The sequence below is a fragment of the Pleurodeles waltl genome, chromosome 5 (genome assembly GCF_031143425.1).
Source record: "Pleurodeles waltl isolate 20211129_DDA chromosome 5, aPleWal1.hap1.20221129, whole genome shotgun sequence".
Taxonomy (NCBI): domain Eukaryota; kingdom Metazoa; phylum Chordata; class Amphibia; order Caudata; family Salamandridae; genus Pleurodeles; species Pleurodeles waltl.
This window is the reverse complement of record NC_090444.1, coordinates 421,670,783-421,694,935: the sequence shown is the minus strand read 5'-3', so window position 1 is coordinate 421,694,935 and position 24,153 is coordinate 421,670,783. Positions and strand designations below refer to the sequence as shown.

Here is a 24,153-nt window from a genome sequence, read left to right as displayed (position 1 = left end):
CAGGTAATTGTTTTATTAATATCCATTCTTCTTGAATGTCTAATGGTGTTGATGTTGAGTAGATTAAACTTGTTTTGTAGATTTGGTCAGCCTATGGTGTTCATTTATCTTTAAAATAATTTGACTCTATGCACTATTTATGTGACTTTGGCTTTTTGGTCATAAAATAAAGCTTTAAACCTTTCATTGATTGGAGTCTTCTTCCATGGCCACATGGGTCATGGTGTTCAAATCGTTGTTTGGGTTGAATTGATTGTAAATGGTTACCACACTCTTCACTGATCGAAAAGATCCATCGACCTGAGGGAAAGGAAGCGTTTTTGGTACCCTGAGAAGGGAAAACACACTAGCACGTTCAACCACTTGGTTGTCTGTATGGGTTGCAGTAAATATTCCTTCAGTCACTCAAAAGTGACCTTTATCCATTTTCATCTTTACACTTCTGTGGGTGGCTCCACAATAATTATGTTTGACACGTTCCAGTTCAATGATCTATGGTCTCCTCAGGACCCAACAAGGTACTATGTAAACAATTGGCTACATGCAGAATTATTGCAAATAGACCAAGTGGCTCAGCCGGCCTGAGGTGCTGGCAGTCCCAATAATGAAAGAAGTGTACAAGCCGTGGACTCGAGGTTACAAGTGTTCTAGCACCTTGTTGCTGACAGTACTCAGTGAATAATCACAGATACTGTATGGGTCGCCTACAAGTGTCTATGAGTAGGGCGCTTCCTCGAATTCCATCTGTGTTCATTATGGACCTACGTCCCGGAGTACAATTCAGGAAAGGGTGGACCAGGGACTATGGCAGCAGGTAGTTACTGTGCAATATGCATCACAAATACTGATTGTCGGCATTGGTGTTTCAAAGTTAAATACTATTTAATTCCATTAGGCTCGAAAGTTGTGCGTGTTCTAAAATGTGTCTCTCAAAAGTTGTAATAGCGAGCATTCAAAGCTTACTCTAGCCAGAGTGCTCGTGCACAGTATGAATAGTATTCACATTTGATAAACCCAATCTCCTACCGAGTTATAACTTCAAAGATGGTCTTATTTAATGGAGTATTCAAAAATGCACCCAAAAGATGCACTACGTGAATTGCAGTCGCCCCACTCCCCAACACGTCTTCTGATGTGTGCCGAAGTGTCTCCGTGTGCGCAAAGTGTCCTGCAAAGTGACATGGAAAGCTGGCCGTCATAGCACAAATAGCAACCACATATTTCTGTTTGGTTTGTAACATTTTTAGCCAGCATCATTTTGAATGCAGGAATGTCTAATCTTAAAGCAAATCTGGTAGCCCCAGAATCAAGTAACGGTGGCTTGTATCTTTCGTCTTGGTTAATCTATTGGACTCCCAAAAGGAGCAGTCCTCGCTCAAAGGGAAACAATGCGCCTTGTATTGAAAAATACGATCGCACTCTTCTCAGATCTATTCTTAGTAGCCATACTGCCTGATAGCGCTAGATGGGTGCTTCTAGGCTGGCAAGTTGCAACGAGCGCCCGGAAGCCATCAGGAACAACAATTCGCAGTATGCACCTTTGCGTTGTCCCTTCGAGTTATAGTGACTGAACCTCCAGCCTCCATCGTAGAAATTAGCCTTGATTCTAGGGTTGGCGTTGATACTTGGCAGCCATATTGGAATGACGTCCCTGCCCTTATTTCTAGATTTAACATAAGGTAATGTGTTTTTGTTTACTGTTGAGGTTTTACTCTAGGTTGTTAGAGGCAGCAAATAATTAAGGGAAGCTTTCGATAATTGTTTGAGAGAAGAACGTTTTTACATCTTGGGCCATGGGGAAAAAAAATAAAAGGAAATATTTGAGTTCGAAGTACTTATTCAATTATATACAGTGGCACGCACTTCCTAATCAATATTTACAATTATTACTTCCACTTTTAAAGTGTAACTTTGAAAAAACAATGTTCATCGAGTGTTTCTAATGAAAAAGCGGTACTGCCCAGCTTTCCGAAATGGCCGCTAAGTTAGCTGCTATTCCTTGGGTCCTATGGGTCCGTGTTCTTCCACCTTTTAAAATTTGCTATGCATTTCCTTAAAATTATACTTTACGTTAATTAAGTGTCTAAACCACGCTAGCGGTTCCACAGGATAACACTTCCTTCGGAGCAGCAGCGGAAGAGTATTTTGAACTAATTTATTTCCTGACAGGCAGTGCGCAAGCCGCCTGTGCACCCTGGCAGGCCTCAGGAAAACCCCGTAGCGTGCGCAGAAGGTCCTTTTCTCGCCGTCCGCCATTGGGAGGAGGTGAGTGCTGTTTTTGCTCCGGGGTTTGGACTACTTGAGAGGGGTCGTTTCCTTGCTAAACTTTCGGTGTATCTCCGCAGGTGGAGCCGCCGCCATGCAGATCTTCGTGAAGACCCTGACGGGCAAAACCATCACCCTAGAGGTAAGTGACTGTGGGCCGCCGGTAACGGTACTGACTTCTGTTTCGGGTCCTGTAGGATGTGAGTGGGGCCTGGCACTAAAGCGTATGTGCTCTACACACCCTACCTAGTTCCTGATCTTAGCCAGACCGGTGGCTTTCGGCTAAAGTCCCTGCTTCAAATCCTCCGTCGGGCCAAGCCTTGCAAACCACACGTGCGTGGCCGAGCGTACTGCCTACCGCACTCTTCTCCGCATGGCATTTCTTAATCGTGTTTTTTTTTTTTTTTTACTCTACTGTTAATGCATACTCGTAGCCCGTTTTTTGTTGAGCCAAAAGTTTGTGACTTGTTCAGAGTGAGGGATTCCACGTCGCTATCAGCGGGGCGACCGGTGCTAATGTTTCCTTTCTTGCTTAATGATGAAATGCGTTAGTATTCAGCAGCTTGCACGAGCCCTTGCTTTTCTTATGTGACGTGAAGCATTAGACAGACTGTATAGTGATGATATGCATGGACGATATTGTGTTTATATTTGGCAAAAACTTAACTTGGGCAGTTGTCTCTGAAAATTGGACGCTAGATTCCTGCTCGCAGTTGGGCGGGTGTTAGCTTGAAAATTGTCACCAGATGAGATATCTGCTTTAGTCTAGTGGGCGGTCGTCGGCATGACTTTTTGTGTTAAAAGTTTTCTTTTTCTTTCACAGTATTACCGAACAGCGTACGTAAACTTGCATGCAGAACCCGATAAATGCAAGGATGTGCTCGGGTTGAAAAGGTCGAATTTGAATGTATACTTATAAAAGAATGGTGAATGTTACGGGAATTCGAATGTTACATAAATAGGTGTTAATTATTGTAGCCAGAAACGACATTTTCCCCATAGCACATCGACAGCGAAGATCGTGCATTACTTTAGCTCTTGTTTTACAGAAATGCACGAAAATCAATGGTTTAGTGCAGCGTTCATTAGTACGGTTACCTCCTGGCCCTGCATTTTTAAACCGTTGGTTTGTGTCAACCGCAGACTTTGTGAAATGGTATTTTATGGTTTGTTTGGCACCCCGATGCCATTGGTGGTGGTTTAGTAGTAACGTATTATCTGCTAGCTATTGCAGTAGAACCGGAATGTGGTCTAAAACGAACGTGCCTTATGCTCATAATTTTAATGTAGATTCCTGAGGGTCAGGTACGCCCTGCAGCAATGCCCATATTAACTGAAGCTAAGCATGCTGGTGACACAGATGTCCATATTTTTTTGTTATATGTTGCATTCCTTTAAATGTACATTGATGAGATCTATCTGAGGTAGGATGATCACCTTCTTCCCGGTCACTACAGACACTTATTTACAGTCCAGGACTTGTGACAACCTAATACATTCTTGGTTTAGTAGCTGCTTTTTGCTTTCAATGAACCGATTAGGTTAACACTCGGCAATTTGTGTGAAAAGTTCAGGGCTGGAGATGGTGTCTGTAATAACGAGTGACTTGGGTACCGTGTGCAAAGTCCGATTGAAATTAAAGAACAGTGTACGGACACTCATTACCACCAAGATTTGGGAGAATCTTGGAAAGGGAGGTTAAACGGTGCTCCAAACCCAATCGGAAGCAAAAGGCGTCACGCGATGCTCTTACAACTCTGCCCTGAGATTTGCAGCGATGCAGCATAGACAGGTGGTTATGGTCCTATGCACCCTTAAGCACCTATGTCATTCTCATGTGCTTTTTAGAGGTAAACGAGCAGCTGAGAGCTGGTTTCCATTTTAAGTTAACATTGCAAAGGAGGAAGAAGGCATGAAATGCAGGCAAATCCACCCTTTACAGTTGTATTATAACATCCAGACAGTAATAGCGTAAATAACACTTCTTTGTAGTAATAAACAGTCCAATGTTTGTCTTCTTTCTGGTTTATTCCCAAAGTTTCAAGTGATCTGATTATATACAACAGTGAATCAGTAGATTTCCAGTTTCCAACGAAAATTATGTAACATACAGTCGACATATTTAATCTAATGGAGACCTTTTCGTGGCGGTAATAATGCGCATAATACACAATCTCACTCAGTCCAGATTATGTATAATTCATAGAACCTGAATGCCATCCCCAGTTGTCAGCCAATTCCAGCCCGAGTGTGCAAGCAGTTTTACCAAATGTAGCGTGCTTCCTGTGTTCGGGAGAGACCATAAGTGTGTAATCAGTCTATTTAAATAAAAAAATAACGAGGTACAAATACATGCCAACAAACACCACACCAGTGTCAGTCGTGCTGCACGATCATGCAGTAACATGTAGTACTGTCTGATACTAATATCAAATTAGTATTAATTCCAAGCATGGGTTAATTATGCTTACCAAATAGCAAGCAGTAAAGCCTCATTGGGTGTGTACTTGAAAAGTCTAACAGTGGCATTAGTACACTCAAATTAGCTCGCACAATTCTGTTCGTGTCAGAACGGCTAGTAACTAAACATTTAAAGGAATAACGTGCAGTGTCGCATACCCGGTATCCAATTTAAAGAGAACATTGTCCAATAGTACTGTGCAAAAACCGAATCTAACCTGTGGAACATGAGCCCCCCACCACAGAATGATGCTGAAAAGTCTGTTAGAATGAGTAGGTAAAATGCAATGCAAAGTTGGTGGTGTTGGCAAGCCAAAAACTGGGTCAGAATCATAGAGTATAAACAGTTCATAGTGCTGCCTCTGAGTATCCGAATAGAAATTTAGTAGGGTAAGAAATGTATTTCCAAATTGGCATGGTGCTGGCCTGTAATAGGCTGTAAGTGAGTACCCTGGGTAATAACAGTATATTGTGCTACTCACGAGCATCCAAATAGAGATTCATTGGAGTGTGTACATTATTTTAAAAAATAAACATACATATTGTCATGATGTCAAATGATTGATGTAGTGACTCTGGCAAGTACAGTATACTAACTAGCACCAGCATATCAAGTCACCCAAATTACTCCGAACCATCCAGAAAATAACTTTTTATTCACACAAATGTGCAGCGTCAACCAGTGTTCAGATAATCTTATAATAATTCTCAATAACTTAATGAAAGATGGGTCCTATGGCAAGCATAACCATTGAGAAGAAGGGCACAAAGAATACATTGAAACAAAAGCTACATGCCCTGGAAAACCGGTTTGACGACTGGCTTCCCCCTTTCCTGTCCTTGGTGTTAGCCTTTATTCCTCTGCTGTAGAGCAGCCCTCCTTCCATTTGTTCCCCACTTGCTTTTCAAAGGTGGTTTACCTTTTTGAAGCACACAGCTCACTAAGTATGGACAAAATGATTGGGGGGGGGGGGAGGGAGCACATTAGTAAAAATGCAATGCAAAGTTGGCAGTGTTGGCAAGCCAAAAACTGGGTCAGATACATAGAGTAGGAACAGTTCATAGTGCTGCCTCTGAGTGCCCGAATAGAAACTTATTAGGGTAAGGAATGTATTTCCAAATTGGCATGGTGTTGGCCTATAATAGACTGGATGTGAGTACCCACTATTTCATCCAGATTGGGTGACAGTCTGGCCCCCAAATACTTAACCTGCGTCGCCTTATGCTCATCCTCCATATTTATCCAAGCGTTGGTCATAATTTGACATTTATCATTGTTTAAAAGATACCCAGAGACTCTCCCAAATCGTACGGTCTCTTGTTCTATCTCTGCTATTGCAGTCACTGGGTCGGGAGTTACAACTGCTAGATCGTCTGCATAGACCAGTATTTTGGAGCTTCTACCTACCAATTTCAGTGACTTAATTACTCTTCTATCTAGCAGTTTCCTGATAAGTGGGTCAATATATAAAGCAAACATCAATGGTGAGCACAGATACCCCTGCCTTGTACCCCTCGAGATAAAGATAGGTTCCGACTCCAATCCTATTACTTGTATTTTGGCCATCGGGTTTCAATATAAATTCTTAATAGCCCTAATGAACCCTGGCCCAATATTATTTTTACGCAGGGGGGATCTTATCTGGGCCAGCAGCCTTGCCACTTGAAAGGGTGTTGACAGCTGCTCTAATCTCCTCGTCCATCAGAGGAGCCTCTAATTTTCTTTTTTCCCCGTTCATGCAGCTGTCCCAACGAGATATTAGCTATATACGGATGAATATAGTTTCTGATAGAATTTCCTGAATACCCTTAAAACTTCTAGATTATCACTTGCCATTTGGCCATCTTTGTCTTCAAGCGCATTAATACAGCCATAGGTAGTTTTTTGCCTTACTTTTAAAGTCAAGAGCTTACCAACCTTTTAACTATACTCATAACATTCCTGTCGGTGTCAAATTTACGGAGGGGAGGTCCCTATAACCCCACTAGATTAGGGCCAATAACAATACAGAAATCAAAATATCCAACAGGGATAAATATATACCAAATATCTAAGCGAAAACTTCAAAGGACGCGTGGTGAAGGCCTGGCGAGTTGTTTATTTAAACACGCGTTGATTCAGCGCGGCATACGGCGAAGGTCTTACCTTTGAAAGTTGGTTGCCAGCTTCTTGATGTAAAGCAGCAGCGTGGCTGCGCCTCTTATTGAATCACCGCTTGTGCAGCCCATGATTGCACTGAGTTAAGGCACTGTTTCCATTGTCCTGAGGAAGCCGGATTTGTTAAGGCCGAAACGCGTCGACTATAACCTCTATGGAGTGACTGTTGGAATTCCTGAACATTGTGATTGAATAACCTGTGGATTGTATCAGACATTTATTCCAGTGATTGAATTTTTTCACTGCTGCTAGATACTTTCCTTCTATAACTGCCACTACCTGTATTGGTGACTGCTTGCCACTGGATGGCCAAGCAGCTTATATTTTATGTATTACGGTGCCTGAAGGGAATTGTTGGGAATTTTTTGGTTGTGTTTTTTGTTAGATTTGTATATAATTAGATTTTGTGTAATAGTGTTTTTAGGTGATTAGGTGATCTGTTGCCACTATGATTGAATTGATTTAATTGGATTTCAGCTTTTACCACTGCGATCTTGTTTAGAATTCCCAACATAGAATAATTTCTTGCTGCCTCCCCTATCCGCAGTTCAAGTTAAGCAAGCTCTGCTTTAGCTACCTCCAACCATTTAGAGCGTGCCCTCTCCTTCCTTACACCAAATCGAAGTCTCTACTTTTAATAGCTGCTTTAAGCATATCCCATACTATATGGCTAGGGGCTGTGCCCTGATTTTATCTCCCAAATTCTGGAATCCAGGCCCTCGTATGTTGAACATATGCCTGCTCGCCTAGCAGCCCTCTATCAAGCAATTACTTTAAATGCAAAGTTGAGTTAGCAGTTTAAAACTACAATATTTTAAAACTTGTTGCCCCACTCGGGGTGGAATAACAAGTGCTGCAGTCCCTGGGGATTCACTAACTTAGAAACCCTAGGTACCCCTGATACCATATACGAGGCACTTAAAAGCAATTTAGGCAATGTCAATTGGGGAGATGTAGGTGGTAGATTAGACATGGTTGTGCAGTACGACTGACAGTGGTGTGGTGTTTTATATCTTGCATGTGTCCATACCTCATTAGTTTTATTAAATACTTAACACTGCAGATACACTACATTTGGTACAGTTAACTTCCATTCTTTGGCTGTCGTTGGTTGACACCTGGGAGGATGGTATTCGTGCTCTGTGATATCCACAATCTGGATTGAGTGGTATTGTGTATTAGGTAAACATCAGTCATGAAGATGCCTGCGTAAAATGAAACTTGTCTACTGTTGCATAAATATGTGTTGGAAAGTGGAAAACTACTGATTGACTGCTGTATTTACTCATGGATCACTGGAAATTTTGCCTATAACCCAGAAAGAAGACCCATACATTGTTGGACTGCTGTTTATTACTGCAAGAAAGTGTTATTCCCTGTTGCTGCCATTTGTTACCATGTGTTTAAATAGTGACGCTGTCGCCGTTCACTTGCCCATTCCATACTATGACTCTTAATCCAATAGTGAACCCAATAAGAGTGTACCTCTAAAAGTCGACTTTTCAGTAGGCAGCACAATCACATGAATGTTCCATGTCTGTTTGTGCTCTTCATTTCAGTAAACCCAGATATTTGTTTGAAACCTTGGTATTCAAGTTGGCAGCCAGTAATATTGGAAGTTTTGTTTTATTGAAGTCTGGTTAGCTGCCATATTCTCATTGCAGGAAGTGATACGAGAACAGGGATTTTAAACTTCCCATGCCATATTATATGGTTTCCCATGAAATTAAAACTTATGCTAATAACCTACTGAACAATTAACGCAGAAGGAAAACCACTTGCACCAAATTCCATAGGAATTCGTAATTTAGAATTTGAGTCTCTATTAAAAAGCGATCCCCAGTTCCAAATTGAAAAACCTAATTTATGCTCCGTTAGGAACGTCCCGGGAGTGTCCTGACCTCTGTAGATTCTCGAAGCAAATTGGTTGTTGTGAAATGAACGTCTGCAGCCTGTGTTCTGTCAGCATATTTGAAAGATGCTTGCCACAGTATTTATATTTCTATTGTAATACATTGAAATGCCACTGAAAATCAATGTTTGTATCAATTTGTTGGTTATGTAGCAAGCTTGGTGTATATAGTTTATTTTCTTTGGCATGTTAACTTGGCCTTTTGATCAATATGACCTCATATTTTGCTGTGCAGTTTAACATATTAATTGTTTCGATAATAATAATATGAGTTTGAAATAGATCGCCACAATTAGAGTTTAATAGCTTAACTGTTTTGTTTCTTAGGTTGAACCTTCTGATACAATCGAAAATGTGAAGGCTAAAATTCAGGATAAGGAAGGTATGTTACTACCCCCTCACTAAGTGCTTGTGTGGTCCATATTCTTTCAAACATGTTCTATTTTTGCTGCCTGAATTAACTACATTATGCCCTGCGAGGCACTAAAGGAACGTAATCTGTGTTTGAGTTCAGTATGTGTGCTAAGGTTTTTTTTTTTTTAAACCCCCCCTTCCTATTTTGCGTACTTTATTTTAGTGGAAAGCATCTTTGGCCTGCGCAAGCTATTTTGTTATGGATCAGAGCATTCGGTTAAGAACCGATTAATATTGTGGTGAAACCTCTTTGTGATGGGTCCTGTGAAAAATGTTTTCTGTGATAGTTGTTAGGCACGGTAAGTTATGCTCTAGCAGGTCATGAGAAGAGATGTGGACAGTTATCTTCTGTGGGACATAAAAACCTTCCTTGTGACCATCTGCATGTCCATTCTTTGGCTGTAAGAAATTGCAACCCAGAATTAAGTTGTGAAAGCAGGTTTAAAGGTGTATATGATTTATTGATGTGTCCACTTAAGGCCTTAAGGATTCCAAGCAAAACCTCTTGCTATCTTAACAGAAGTGTTAGAAGTGATGCCCCTCACAGCACTGTATTCTCTGGCTGGACCTTCCAAAACAGGCACAAAGGTGTGACCTTTCTGCACTTACCTGTGATAAGTCCAATTGAAAGTGTTATCAATGAAGACCGAAGGATCGGCCTCCCCTAAAGGTTCCCACACTTTACATCTATCATGTAACAAAGGGCACTGTCCTCGATAAGTCTAACATTTCTAAAAGGAGCCTGTGACTACCCCTTCAACCCTGTGATTGGATCTTCACCCACCCGCAGCATGTAGGCAGTAAACGTCACTGTCTAGGGAAGCTCTCAATTTTGTGCAGTATCAAACCAGAGGCATCCAAATCCCCTCCCACACTTTGCCCTGCAATTGATACTATGAGCCAAACTTAAAATAAAACAGGTGGCACACCTTATTGGTGAAGTGTATATTAGTTGCCCGTCTATTCTCAAATTGCTACGATGTTGATGCTACTGGTTCCATTTAGTGGAGCCTTAAACTCTAGATTACCCAGTATCCATGCATCACGCCTTTACTTTACCACCCCTGAGCTGATCAGCTCCTTATTGAACAGTGGTCTAAGAGCAGCCTAGCAGTGAACACCACTAAAACATTTATTTATAAATAAAGTGAGGATTAAGTTGCATGCCATCAGATTGTGTGCTGCATGGCATTTAAGGGCGCACTCAAGGGCACTGGTGCCTATCAAAAGCAGCTATAATATAGCACTGTCTTCACGTTTAAATTAATTTTCTAGTCTTTTATCTTCAAATTGTATTCCTCTCAAAAAGCATCCTCGATTTCTAAGATCCAGCATATGAACTGACATTTAAACAAAACTTCTCATTGCTCTGAGCACGGGCATCCAAGTCACATGCATGCTTGCCTTAAGCTTAATGAATTTCAAAAAATAGTTCCAAATTAATTTCAAACTCCATAACCACTTCATTGAAAGTCATTCCACTGGAACATAGAAATGCCTAACTTATCTAGCACATCTATTAAGATAGCCAATCATCTGCATGAACACACGTATCCCCTGGCCCCACTGTTGAGCACACAACTAATATTCGTGTAAACAACCAGAAAGCACTGGAGGGAGTGCATGGAATGGTTTGCCTGAGTGTGCAAGACTATTCCTAACCAATATACCATTGGATTCACAGCTAACGGATCATGCTGTCCAGCGTAATCGCGCCAACTCCCTCGTCAGAGCTAGTAACTACTATATAAATGCAATTGCATTACAAAAGCATTGTTTTTTGAGGAGTACTTTTCAACTTATAAATTGTATTTGTATAGTGCTTACTACCAGTGACGAGGCGTCTATTCCACAAATTGCAGTGCATGCAAAACCGTACATTTCAATATTTTTTGGTAAAAATTTTCTTAAATTGTGGTGTTAATATATGCTTTTTCTTTCATTAGGAATTCCTCCTGATCAGCAGCGACTGATTTTTGCTGGCAAACAGCTGGAAGACGGACGCACTTTGTCTGACTACAACATTCAAAAGGTGTGGTGTTTCTGGATATGCTATGCACTTGCGTTACAGACTTCACTCAGATCTCAGGAAATATATATATATTTTTTGTATTCCACTCCCATTTCCTAAAAGGAGTATTAATACTCTATTTTCTCTTCATCTCTACCAGTAAGCTAGTGCAAAAAAACAAAATAGACTGGGCTGGAGTGTGCAGGTTTATTAAAGAGGTTTTCAAGTAGGAAATTACTACTGGTGAAATTCGGAGCCTCCCTTGGGTTTTATCTTATGGCACACGTCTGTTTTCCCTGGTTGGGGGAATTAAAACATAAGGTAACTACACTTTTGTATTATCAGATTTGGTATAGTGAGTCCTAGCCCCTGAAGTATCTGGGCTCTCTAAAAATGATCTGGTTATGTACAAAATATTAAAATGTAGGGTAGAATCGCTATACTGCAGAAAATAAAAATAACATTTACCATAGACTAAACAGCCAGCGTAAATGGGTTTATTCATAACGTTCTGAAATGTAGCCAGTAGTAATACCTTTGTTCCAAGGTCCCTGGGGAAGCTGCCGAAAGTGGCTGAACTTGAAGTAGAAAGAACCCTCACCTCTGAGACCATTTAATAGCGTGCAATGTTGCGGTCTTAGTACATCAAGGACGGCAAACTAGATTGGTCAGACTAAATAAAATTGCTCTGAGTATGCCAAATCACTGCACATTTCTTATGGCTATTAACCAACCAATGTATTGCCTTCTAATCTGACAAATGCTAGCAGGTTGACAGACTTCATGTGGGCTTCCTTGAAAAGGGTAGAATCTGGCCTTTTTTCATGAAGGCAGCCTTGTATAAAATTGAGCTTTTATGTTGTGTCTGGCCTGGAAGAGGCTTTAAGTGTTTTGTTCTAAACAGATTTTCCAAAACCTTCATAACAGATACAGATCTGCCTTCAGGTAGCCTTCTGGACTACCCAAGAGGCATTCACATTTTACCTGCGCCAACCACTCTACAGGGCAGTAGGTCAGCCAACTTCAACTCTTGACTGGATGATGGCATTTTGCTTAGGGACATGGACACATCTACCTAAGAAATTACCCACTTAAGTGTTAGAGCTGATAGGCCAATTTATTTGTTTTAAATATTGAATGCCTGTTCCATATGTTTCCAAAGATATCGAACAATTCACATGCTTAAGGCCAGATGTATTTGCTTTGCCGGTGAGGTAGGTGAGTGCAGTACATTTCATTAGTGGGAAGCATCAATATACAGGGAAAAGGGAATGGATTGATAAAGTATCCTGTGTGTTAGAAATGAGGTCTCTAGTTGGCAGTGGTTTGCACCCGGTCCCAGTAGGGACCCTCACTCTAGTCAGGATAAAGGGGCCACACAGCTAAGAGAACACCTTCTCACCTTTCCCTTGGTAGCTTGGCACGAGAAGTCAGGCTTATCTCCGAGGCAACGTGTAAATTATTTGTGTACACACATAGTAATACAGTGAAAACACTACAAAAGTACACCACACAAGTTTCTAAAAATATTTATCTGAGTAAAACGAGACCAAAACAACATATCTGACACGCAATTAAAGATGTACTTTTAAAGGTTGAAATTAGTTATAATCCATAGGAATTGATGATAGTATGTTTTTAGCACAAAGTACCTGGGATGCGTCCAACTATGCGGGCCGCTAGGGAGGTGAGGAGTCAAAGTAATGCCTTGGTTCCTTACTGCGCAGGGGAGGTGATGCGTCCGTTCTTTGCTCACAGGAAAGGCAATGTGTTGATTTCCAGGCACGCAGCCTCAATTCCTTACTGGTGTACAGGGTAGGTGAGATATTGATGCCTCAGAAGCAAAGTCCAGTCCTTTCACTCCTAGGACAGTAGCAGCAGGTCAGCACAACCAAGTAACAGGCAGAGTGGCAGACCCTCCTACAGCACTTGGCCCTTCTTCCTGGCAGAATGTCCTCAGTCCAGAATGATTGTAATTTGGTGGGGGTCAGAGGTACAGTATTTATACTCATTTCTGCCTTTGAAGCAGGCAAACTTTAAAGGAAAATCTTTGTAGTGCACAAGACCCTGCCTTTCCTGTCCTGAGCCCAGACATACTCCAGGGGATTGGAGACTTCTTTGTGTACGGGTAGGCACAGCCCTATTCAGGAACAAGTGTTGGCCACTCCAGCCCAAGAAGACCCATCAGAATTTGCAGGGCACGCCTCCACTCCCTTTGTGTGACTGTCTAGACCATGGGTACTCGCAAACATTTTCTCAGGGGCCAAAAAGTTGGGTCTGTGACATGCCTGGGGGCCGCATTGATGCCAGGGAGGTGGCAGTCGGGTGGGGTGACTAGGGGATTGGTGGCAAGGTAGGTGTAGGGGAAGCAAAGGATATACATCTAGTGGCTGAAATAAACAATGGGAAACCAGAAAACCTGGAATGAATCCCGGCTTACTCACTTTTCCAAATTGTGTGATCCCAGGCAATTGTTTAGTGTCACTTTTCCTCCTTTTTCTGCATTATCACATTTAAGATGACCTCGAAATACATGATTCATGGTGTGCGCTGTACAAAACCTGCTTCTATGTTTGATTTAATAAACTATAATGTTGTTTATGGGTGGCCTGGGTTCCTATCATACATAAAGTGCACATACCAAGTGACTTGCCTCTTTAATTTACTATTGTGGTGTTCTCAGGATAAGGGACATAATTGTTTCCAAATTTATGTTTGAAAACTATCACTTTAAAAGGAATACATTTCAATGCACTGATAGTACAATTTATTTTAAGGCAAAAAGGTTCTGCATGTTAACTAAATACACTTAATATTGAAGAGACTGTCTTAGTTTTACACTTATGCTGCAAGATATCTTTAAACATGAAGGTGTTTTTAAAGTTAAGTGCAGGAGTCCCTAGTTACTTCCTTTACCACCAATTAAGTTTGAAATAAATGATTGTGTGTGTATTTAATATTTGTTAGTGCGGAGTCGAGCAAACAGCTGCCCAGTGCTCCTGTTGCCCCAGGGGCCGCATGTACAGGTCAGAGGGGCCGCATGAGGCCCGCGGGCCGTACTTTGAGTATCCTTGGTCTAGACTGAATTCACAAACAGCCCAACTGTCCTCCTTACCCAGACATGTATCCTACAGACAGACAGAAGCACTGAATACTTGAACAAGAAAAATGCCTACTTTCTGAAAGTGGCATTTTCAAACTTACAATATAAAAACCAACTTAACCAAGAGATGTATTGTTAAATTGTGTGTTCAGAGACCCCAAACTCCACGTCTGGCTTTTCCCAATAGGGAACTACACTTGAAAGAGATTTCAAGGTCATCCTCATGTTAACCTATTGGAGAGATGGGCCTTGCAATAGTGAAAAAAGAACGTAGCAGTATTTCACTATCCGTACATGGAAAACACACCAGTAAATTTCTTACCTCTTGAATGCACTGCACCCTGCCCATGGGACTGTCTTGGGCCTACCTTAGGGGGGACGTACATGTAGTAAAAGGGAAGGTTTGGACCTGGCAAGTAGGTGCTCTTGCCAGGTTGAAATGGTCGTTTAAGACTGCCCACAGACACTTCAGTGGCAGGCCTGAGACATGGTTACAGGGCTACTCATGTAAATGGCACAAGTGCTGCAGGCCCACTAGTAGCATTTAATTTACAGGCCCTGAGCACACACTGCACTGTACTTACTAGTGAACCAAGTATGCCAATCATGGATAAACCAATAATTAATACCATTTAGACAGGGAGCACTTGCACTTTAGCACTTGTCAGCAGTAGTAAAGTAGGCAGAGTACTAAAACCAGCAAAAACGAAATGGAGTACAAAGCTCAAGTCGGACGCAAAAAGACGGAGAACCCTTCAGAAAGAGCAATTTCCAACAGTGTCAAAGAAACGGGTGCTTTCATTTTAGGAATAGCCCTTATTAAATTTCAGGTTCATCCAGGTGAACATCCAGGTAGTTTAGCAGCATAGCTGAAAGAAAGGTGGGATTCTACAGCAAATGCAGGTAAAGCTAAACAGTTTGAATAAAGGACAGCAACATTATTCAGTTTCTCACAAAGACGTGAGCAGCCAAGTTGAATGTAAAATTATGCTTTTATTATAGTAGGATGGAGCATGATTGTGAAGGAACACTATTGCTGTTGACGTGCAATAACTAAAGTTACACTAACAAACTTTATGGTTGATATCACAATAGTAACCATAGCATGCAAAAGGTATTTGTAGAGCACGATCTTAGCTGGAGAGATAAGAAGCACTGAATACTGACATAACCCTAAGATGCTGTTTCTAGTAGTTTTGGTTGTAGCTGAATGTTGAGATGGGTTACCAGTAGACTGTAGGGTGTTGTCACTTGTGAGGTCTTCAGTTCCTTGAAATTATTTGATTTTTACAGATCCTGTATGGTAGATGAAGACTGCCTCCCTTCTCGATTTTATTTTTGTTAGTTTTGAGTCCGGCAATGTCCGGTTCTAGCGACGTCTGCCTGAGCTGGTCTTGTATGTGATTAAGCTGTGCTCGAAGATGAAACTTGAAGAGGTAGACAATATAGTAACTTCAGCATTTGGGCTTTTAGGCCAACTGAAATGTTAAGTGTTCTAGACAGCGAATATCCCTGAGGGACTGACAGGTGTGAAGTGTTGGACTAGAGGCAAGTTTAAGGCTTCTTTCTCTCTCTCTTTCTCCCAAAAAGATTTTGAAGCCTGGGTTGTCAAATATTGCAGCCAAAAACGCATTTGTATCCTTTTTGTGTTAGCAAATGTACTACTTGGTCTGTGGTCTTTACCGATGCAGGTCAGTCTGTGAAGTTTCAGTGCAGCAGGATCTGCCGAGAGCGGAAATAAACATATAGCAGTGACGTCTAGTCTCCTATCAATGCTTGAGGCGGCTGCTGTCTGTTTTGCAAAGGAGGAGGGTTCTGGTGGTCATCGGCCTCTGCTGCCGGTCGACCTTTTGATTAGCATCCAGAACTTGGCCCTGTGCTTTAAGGAACCTGTTTGTAGTTGTCACTATAACGTGGAATCTTAGCTATGAGATAAAGCAGAAAGGCGAGCTATTGACAGCAAATGTTTTGTGATAATATCTCCTGCACTGTCGCAGGCTTTTTTTTAAAATACGGCACCCTTCGCCGGCTACTGGGATTCACAGCATTTTTGTTTGCTCCTTTCTGCTCTTTTGGAGTTCGGTGGAATTGTGGGTAGCGCGGATTCTCTTGGTGGGGGATTTGGCAGCGAGTTGTGTGGACACTTAGAGTTTCAAACGACCGCCCCAGTCCTAGTGTGTGACCTAATTTGAAGGTTGAAGTTTTTTCCTTTGTAGGTGGCCTTTAGAGGAGAAATGTGGTGCATGACTTGTAGCCTTCTAAACTTTCATGCATGGGTGTGGCTATCTTAAGCACCTTGGTGGGGTTAAGACAGCCAGGGGTGTGGCACATGTTATTTAAATAACCATACACTGGGTTATCACTGTAGAGTTCTTTGGAGTTTGTCCCCCTAAACTCTCAGCTATGGCAATTATTGCAGTGTTATATCAACCTATGTTGAGCTAGATCTACATCGACTATGGGGTGCTGTTTGTGCTCATTGCTTAGGTTATTCTAAGCTAGGCTCTGATTTGTCATAACTATTTGCTCCACGTTCCTGACTTCGATGCGAGGATTTTCTGGTGGCAATCTAGTGGTGTGTGTGGGTTTTTTTTTTTTTTTTTTGCGCACAACATATAAATTATATACTCTGAAAATCTTCAGAATTCAAAGTGGGGCCACCTAAATGAAGCATTGTTTGCAATTCCGAGGTGTGCTAGAAACTTATTTTAATACAATCTGTGGGAAAACAGGGCTGATTGCAGAGGCCCCCTAACTTTTTGCCCCCATTTTTCCACTTTTTGCTGGTGTTTTCCTGACTCTGATGGTGCCCTGGGTACTGCTAACCAGTCCCAGGGCCTGTGCTCTGTGTAAAATGGATATGCAAATTAGGCTAATTATAATTGGATAAGTTAACCTACCTATAAGTCCCTAGTATATGGTAGGGCATGTAGGTTTAGGGACCACAGCATAGGTGGTGCACACCTAGGTGCATTGCTGAGGTGCCCAGTGTCATTTTAAAAGCAAGCCTGCCTTGCTGGCTGCTTTTAAATTAAAGTTATATGCAAATTCGACTTTGGAATTAAAGGTACTTCCAAAGTCTTAAACTACCTTATTTTTACATATGTCACCCCTAAGATGTGCCCTATGTGCCCCTAGGGCTGGGTGCCATGTAACTATAAGCAGGGACTTTATAAAAATAGATTTATAAGCCCTGGTGAGGTAAAAACAGCCAAATTCGTTTTTCCCTCATGGAAGTAAATGGCCTTCATAGGCTAGAATGGGCAGACTTTATTTTAAATTTTAAAGTCTCCTTAAATGTTACATACCAAGAATTTGGTATCAAATTGATTGTTGTAATAAATCCCACAACTTCCAGTTGTTGGATTTAATATAACTTGTCCAGGTAAAAAGTTTAGACTTTACCTAAAAAGTTGCCAATTTCAGCTCTGCATTGTTTTTGCTGCTGTGCTCTGATTGGCCAGCCTGCAGCAGCTTCTGCCAGGCTGCCTTGATGAGGTGTGAAGTGGCCAGGCTTCACACAAAGGAATGTGCTTGGGGGAGAGAATCTCCCCTCAGCAGATGGTGAGGCAGGAAGGGGGAGGGCGGCCAAACTGGTCTTCAAAGGCAGAGAAGGACATTTGGAGCACCCAACAACACCCCCACATCCTGCAACCCCAGACAACTAGGTGCCCCCTTGATTAGATCAGGAGAGGGGTGTGTTTATGATTTTTAGCCACACCAGTGGGTGGGCTCAGCCAGATGTAACCTCCAAAAATCAGATTCAGCCATGTTGGATTTTTGGAGACTGTTGCCTTTTGGGATGGATTTTTGCCACACTTCCCAGGAAGTGGTCATCACAGGGGGACGACCCTGTACCTGATTGGAGGATCAGGACCCCCCTGCTTTTCACCCAGGAGCAAGGATAAAACTGGCAGACCTGACCCCACACTTCAGATCCCCTCCAGAATTCAACAAGAAAGGAACTAAAGAAGGACTGCACCAGCTGCACACTTGGGCTTCACCACAAGAAGGACTTTGCCTGGCTTCAACTGGTTCAAGGAGGGACTCCCTGTTTGCTACAGGTGAAAAATTGCTAAACCAGAGTCCCCTGCACCAACACCTGAAGAAAGCGACCAGCTGACCACTGTCCAGTGGCCAAAAAGGAGTTTGCGCCAGGTGCATTCTGGGAGTTGAAGTCCGCACCCCCAAGGACCATCACAGAACTTCTGGACCCTTGGGGTGAGCTGTGGACCCCAAAAGAACTTTAAAAGAACATCTGGGTGAAGCCCCAGAAGTTTGGAAAAGATTTGAGAATTTTTGGAAAAAAGTTCCAGAGAGGGACCGACCCGCCGCGGAAATTCTAGCCGGCTTGCCTCAACCGCGACCCGGCCTGACTTCGTGGTTCGTCCCGGTAAAGAAAAACATCCAAAAAAGAGACCAAGTCCGAACGTAAAAAGTTGACCGGGACCTCCCAGCCATCGTATCCGAGAAGGGCTCCATGGACGTCGGATCAAGATCCAGGTTTACCCCGGTCGAAGGATTTTCATCTCGAAAAAACGACCAAGTCCGAAGGTAAAAGTCTCCACCGAGGAAACCCACATCGCGTATCCGGACAAGGGCTCCAGGAGGTCGGATTCAACTGGCAGGTTCGTCCCGGTGAAGAAAAACTTCAAAATAAAGACTAAGTCAGAAGGTAACTTTTTAACCGAGGCCTCCCGCGACCTGTAGCCGAGCAGGGCTCCATCGCGGTCGGCCTGAAAGTTTGACTTTGCCCCGGTCGAGGTGCAACCAGATGACCCGATTGGCGCTTTTTGTTTCTAAGCGCTAGAAAAGTAATAATTCTTTAAAAATTCATATCTCCGGTTCCCCTGAACCGATTTTAATCGTTTTTGTGTCATTTTAAAGATAAAAATATAAACTATTTTTATAAATTGGTTTTGGATTTTTAAACTGTTTCCTGTGTTTTATTTAATTACTGTTTTGTGATATTTGAATGCTTTACACTTTGTCTCCTAAGTTAAGCCTTGACGCTCGTTGCCAAGCTACCAAGGGTTGAGCTGGGATTAATTTACTGAGGCCTAACTGTACCTATGTGGAGGTTAGTGGCTTGTTGCTAGGTGTAGGTACCTACCTGCCCTACCAATAACCCATTTTCCAACACAATCAAATCAGTACACTAGGTGATGCCATTACCACACACTGAACTTTATAGTTTTATCAGTAAAACTGTACATTTGCGCAGATTTAATGGTCATTTCAATCAGATGTGTTGTCTATAAGGGCAGCGCGCTACCACACATGCACACTGTACACTGCCATTCCGCTCTATGCTGGTGTACAACATGTCTAAAACATATTGGCAAAGTCAGCTCATGCATAGGCGAGACCTGTTGGCTTTGACAATGCTTATTCTGTGTTGTACTGCACTGCTTTCCTGATTGTCTGTCCTAGTGCTGGTGTGCATTCCCGAACACTGCTTGGGAATCCTAGAGGGGCAGGGCATTCTGGCCCTCATCCATAATAGATGTGTCTGCTTAAGTTCAGATTCTCGGGTACTATTTACAGCTATTGACTTCTAGTTTACTTCAGTATGAAGAAAATAACATGCTTGTCAAACTAAGAGCTCTTGCAGTAGCGCAGGATTATATTCGGCGGAAAGGTGTTGAATGCTAATGTTATTGTATCACTAATGGTAATGTTTGCTTCATCAAATGAGTTGTTTCGGGCAAACTGAATAAAATAGAGTAATAAAAGGAACTTGCAGGACAAGCAGTACCGTTTTAAGGCTCCTGGAGTCAGAATTATAAGAGATTGTAGTAAATGAGCCACTAGACTGGCTCTGGCAGATCATGCAGTTTAGTAGGCCATGTTTGATATTTCACAGCTTGTTTAATCAGTCATTCAATATTTCCAGTTTGCCAGCTGGTAGTTTTTAGTGGAAAATTTTCATGAACAATTAGCTTATAGTTTTCATTATTACCGATTTTCTTCGTCTACTGTTAACCACAGTAGGAATTGGTGCTTTTTTTTTTTTTTTTTTTTTTTTTTAAATTTGCCTAGTGTTTGCAATTTGTAAAGGGCACAGTTATCCAGTAAGTGTCTTGGCATGGCTACTGCTGGACTTCTATGGAGAAAAATATTAAAACTGCTGTGCCTGGTAGCCAGATGCTGCTGCGTTGGAAACAAATAATATAGCATGCTTGGGGTGTAGTCACAATTATTTTCTCTAAACAGTTAAAAGTTATAAATTTCTCGAGTCCTTATCTTTCGTTTAACAGGAGTCTACTCTTCATCTTGTACTAAGACTTCGAGGTGGTGCTAAGAAAAGGAAGAAGAAGTCTTACACCACTCCCAAAAAGAACAAGCATAAGAGAAAGAAGGTTAAACTTGCTGTGCTTAAATATTACAAGGTGAGTTCATTTGTCCAGTTATTATTCCCATAATCGTTGCAAGAGTGAGTGCTCAGACCATGCACAGTAGGGAATTTGCTGAACAAATGGATGCATAAGGTTAAGTTCTAGACTTGTGCCACAAACTAGTACTGTATTTCAATTTTCCAGCCTTTGCACTAAATCATTATCTTGAGCAGATGTATACACAAAGGACAAGCACTACAAAGATCTATTGACCCTTCTCCCAAGCCATCAGTTAAAAACCAGGGCTTAAGAAATGAGAGCTCATGCCTTAACCCAAATTAAATTAACACTAGCAAAACTGCCACTAAGGAACATACAGGTCAAAGTTAACATCTATAGGGATGTCTAGACCACAAAGGTAGTGGCCAGTAACTTACAATATGCAATCCATTGGCCTGCTTTTGGAAAATAAATATTCACAAAAGCATCCTTCATGTCCAGTACGCACTCACACTTTTTCTTCATGCTCTACCTTGCTGCAGCATTCAGTGATTGCCTCAATGAAAGACTCCATATTAAGACCATAGTAACACTGTCAGGTAGATTGTCTCTGTGGTTGACCTCATCCCTGACTAGTCATGCCCAGACTTTCTGCTTCTTCTGACTGCCAAAAAGTAAGACATGGAGTGTAGCTGAGCTCACCTGTTAGCACTCGGCCATTACATTTGACACGTTGTAATCTGTATCTTTACTTTGGGTTCCATGTCCGACATGGCACGTTTCATTCCTTTGGCTAATTGTCTGATCGTTAATAAGTTTAGCTAGTGCTAAAACTAAATGTTTACCTCTGTGGCTACAAATGCTGTAGCTGGGCTAGCTACTACTAGTAGACCTGTACAGTCCTACTGGCTGTAACTACCTCCTGCTCTGCTCCATGTCCTTAAACCTATGCATCCGTTTAAAGCACAGCTATACTCTTAGTGGGTTAATAAGAGTGGTGTTTAGCCTGACATCACAAAGATTCAGCTATTGTGAAAAACAGTGTTACCTAAAGTAGTACCTCTAAGTCTTGGCCTCCTTGTTCTGGATGCTTTTATCTGCTTTGTCGTTCAAGGGTAGTGAGTACGGAATGTCGTCTTGATATGTTCTGTGGTGTTATGAACAGGTCTCCCTGCTTTTTGGGAATCTTAAATTTGTTATGTATTTTACATGTTGATATTTTTTTAAATTTGTGCTGACATTCTGTGCGAAGTGCTTTTCTGTCTCCATACTTGGTAACGCTAGCTGTATAAGCACTTAAGTCCCTACCCTTCTGTCAAAACCATTTGCAGTCTTGTTTGGTGTGCTAATAACAAAAAAAGTAATAGGCTAACAATTGTAAGACTGTACTAATCCTTGCTGTCTTGTAGGTTGACGAAAATGGAAAGATCCACCGTCTGCGCCGCGAGTGTCCATCTGAGGAGTGTGGTGCTGGAGTTTTCATGGCCAGCCACTTTGATAGACATTACTGTGGCAAGTGTTGTCTGACCTACTGTTTCAATAAGCCAGAAGACAAGTAAATGTATTTGTAAATAATAAAACAATTGCTGAGAAAGCAGGGTGTTTCGTTATTTTTTTTGTGCCTATCTCCTCAACACTTGTCCATGCTTCTAAATCTTCATTGCAGTCTGCTACCTTTGGTGCTTTGTTTGCTCACAAATACATGGCGTGCTTCTTTCAGTACCAGTATGAATTGTGCTGCTTTTTCCCCATGGTTCATTTTGAAAGGTGCAGTATCAATAAAGTAGGCACAAAGTGACAGTCGTAAGGTTACTGGATTAACATGATCTTTTTAACACACAGCTACTTTCTTCCAGTTGGAAGATAATGCTTTACATAAATGCAGCATTGGCAAAGCCAGTAGTGTTGCTTTGCCTACCAGCATTTGGCTCTGTCAGTGCTTGCTCTGTAATTGTTTAGCAAGCTTGTTAGGAGAAGCTGCTGGCACTTTAAGGGATATACTTTGTGCTCCTTGTGAAAAGACAATGTAGTCACTTGCAGTAACGCTGGCTGTAGTGGGCTGATCCATTGCCTGTTCTGTAGTGGGAAGATATAAAATGTGAATTACACAACAAGTCAAAGTGTTAAATGTGAATGACAAAAGACCAATTGATGAAGAGGTCGGACTGAAAGCCTCAAGCAAGAAGATTATATGTATACTTTTAGTTCAGATAAAATGCGTTGACAAACCCCATACCTTTAAAAGAAATAGCTCTTTTGCATCTACTTTTAGGCAGTTTAGCTATAACTGGGCTCAAGCTAATGCAATATTGCTGTGGTTATGTACATTCTGTAAGAAATGACGTGAATCAATTCAAATGTAACGCTAAGTGACCTTATGCAACAGTAGTAGGTAGCACTTTGTTCAGTTCTGAGTCCCTTCCCAATCTATTTAACAAATGCAAAGATGTGAAGGCTCTGTAATTCAGTGATCTTGTCTTTGCCTTCACTTCGACTCCCAACTACCTCTTCTCAAAATACTACATTTATAGTTCTTCACTCACAATTGTACCTATAGCGAAGACAGAAAGTTGTTGCTTCCAGAAAGAGTGCTTCTTTAGTGAACTGTCAGTTGTACCCTTTCTAATCCCAAAGTGGGAACTATATACTCTATCTGTTAACCTTGTTTCATCATTACTGATATTGTAATTGTATGTTCGATGGCATGTGTAGCTGCAGATACACATGCTGTGCACATCCCGCCATCTGGTGTTGGGCTCGGAGTGTTACAAGTTGTTTTTCTTCGAAGAAGTCTTTTCGAGGGACTCCTCCCATTTCGGCTCCATTGCGCATGGGCGTCGACCCCATCTTAGATTGTTTTTTTTCCGCCATCGGGTTCGGACGTGTTCCTTTTCGCTCCGTGTTTGGGGTCAGAAAGTTAGTTAGAATCTCAGAAAAATCATCGGTATTGTTTGCGTTCGGTATCGGGTTAGTTACAACAGATCGACACCGACTTTGGAAGAGCTCCAGTAGCCCTTCGGGGTTTTTTCGATTCCCCCGTCGGGCCTAGTCTGCCCGGCCACGTGGCTCTTCAAGGCTGATGGAACGGACCCCATTCCGCTTCTGCCCAAAATGCCATAACAAGTATCCATATACAGATCAGCATCTGGTCTGTAACTTGTGTTTGTCGCCGGAACACAAGGAAGATACTTGTGAAGCCTGTCGAGCGTTTCGGTCCAGGAAGACACTAAGAGACCGAAGAGCAAGGAGGCTGCGAATGGTGTCGGCGCCGACAGGACAAGAGTGTTTCGAAGAGGAGGAAGAAACATTCTCCATCCATGAATCGGACTCTGAGATCGATCCCGAAGAAACGCCGAAAACCGTGAGTAAGACGTCGAAACACAAAACTCACGAAAAGACCACTAAAGCCCAGGGGACGCCACCGCCAACAGGCCATGGCTTAACCCGAAAAATAGGTGACCGATCATCGGCACCGAAAAAGGGCATGCTGGG

The 24,153-nt window shown here is 42.0% G+C and overlaps 1 protein-coding gene across 1 annotated transcript; it reads left to right on the top strand.

Moving 5' to 3' along the window:
* Positions 1 to 2,180: 2,180 nt before the first annotated feature.
* Positions 2,181 to 22,255, top strand: RPS27A (ribosomal protein S27a). Its single transcript, XM_069234183.1, has 6 exons — positions 2,181 to 2,265; positions 2,346 to 2,407; positions 9,123 to 9,177; positions 11,156 to 11,241; positions 20,584 to 20,715; positions 22,071 to 22,255. Exons 2-6 carry the CDS (start codon positions 2,360 to 2,362, stop codon positions 22,218 to 22,220), a joined length of 471 nt encoding a protein of 156 aa, XP_069090284.1. The 5' UTR covers positions 2,181 to 2,265; positions 2,346 to 2,359; the 3' UTR covers positions 22,221 to 22,255.
* Positions 22,256 to 24,153: the final 1,898 nt, after the last annotated feature.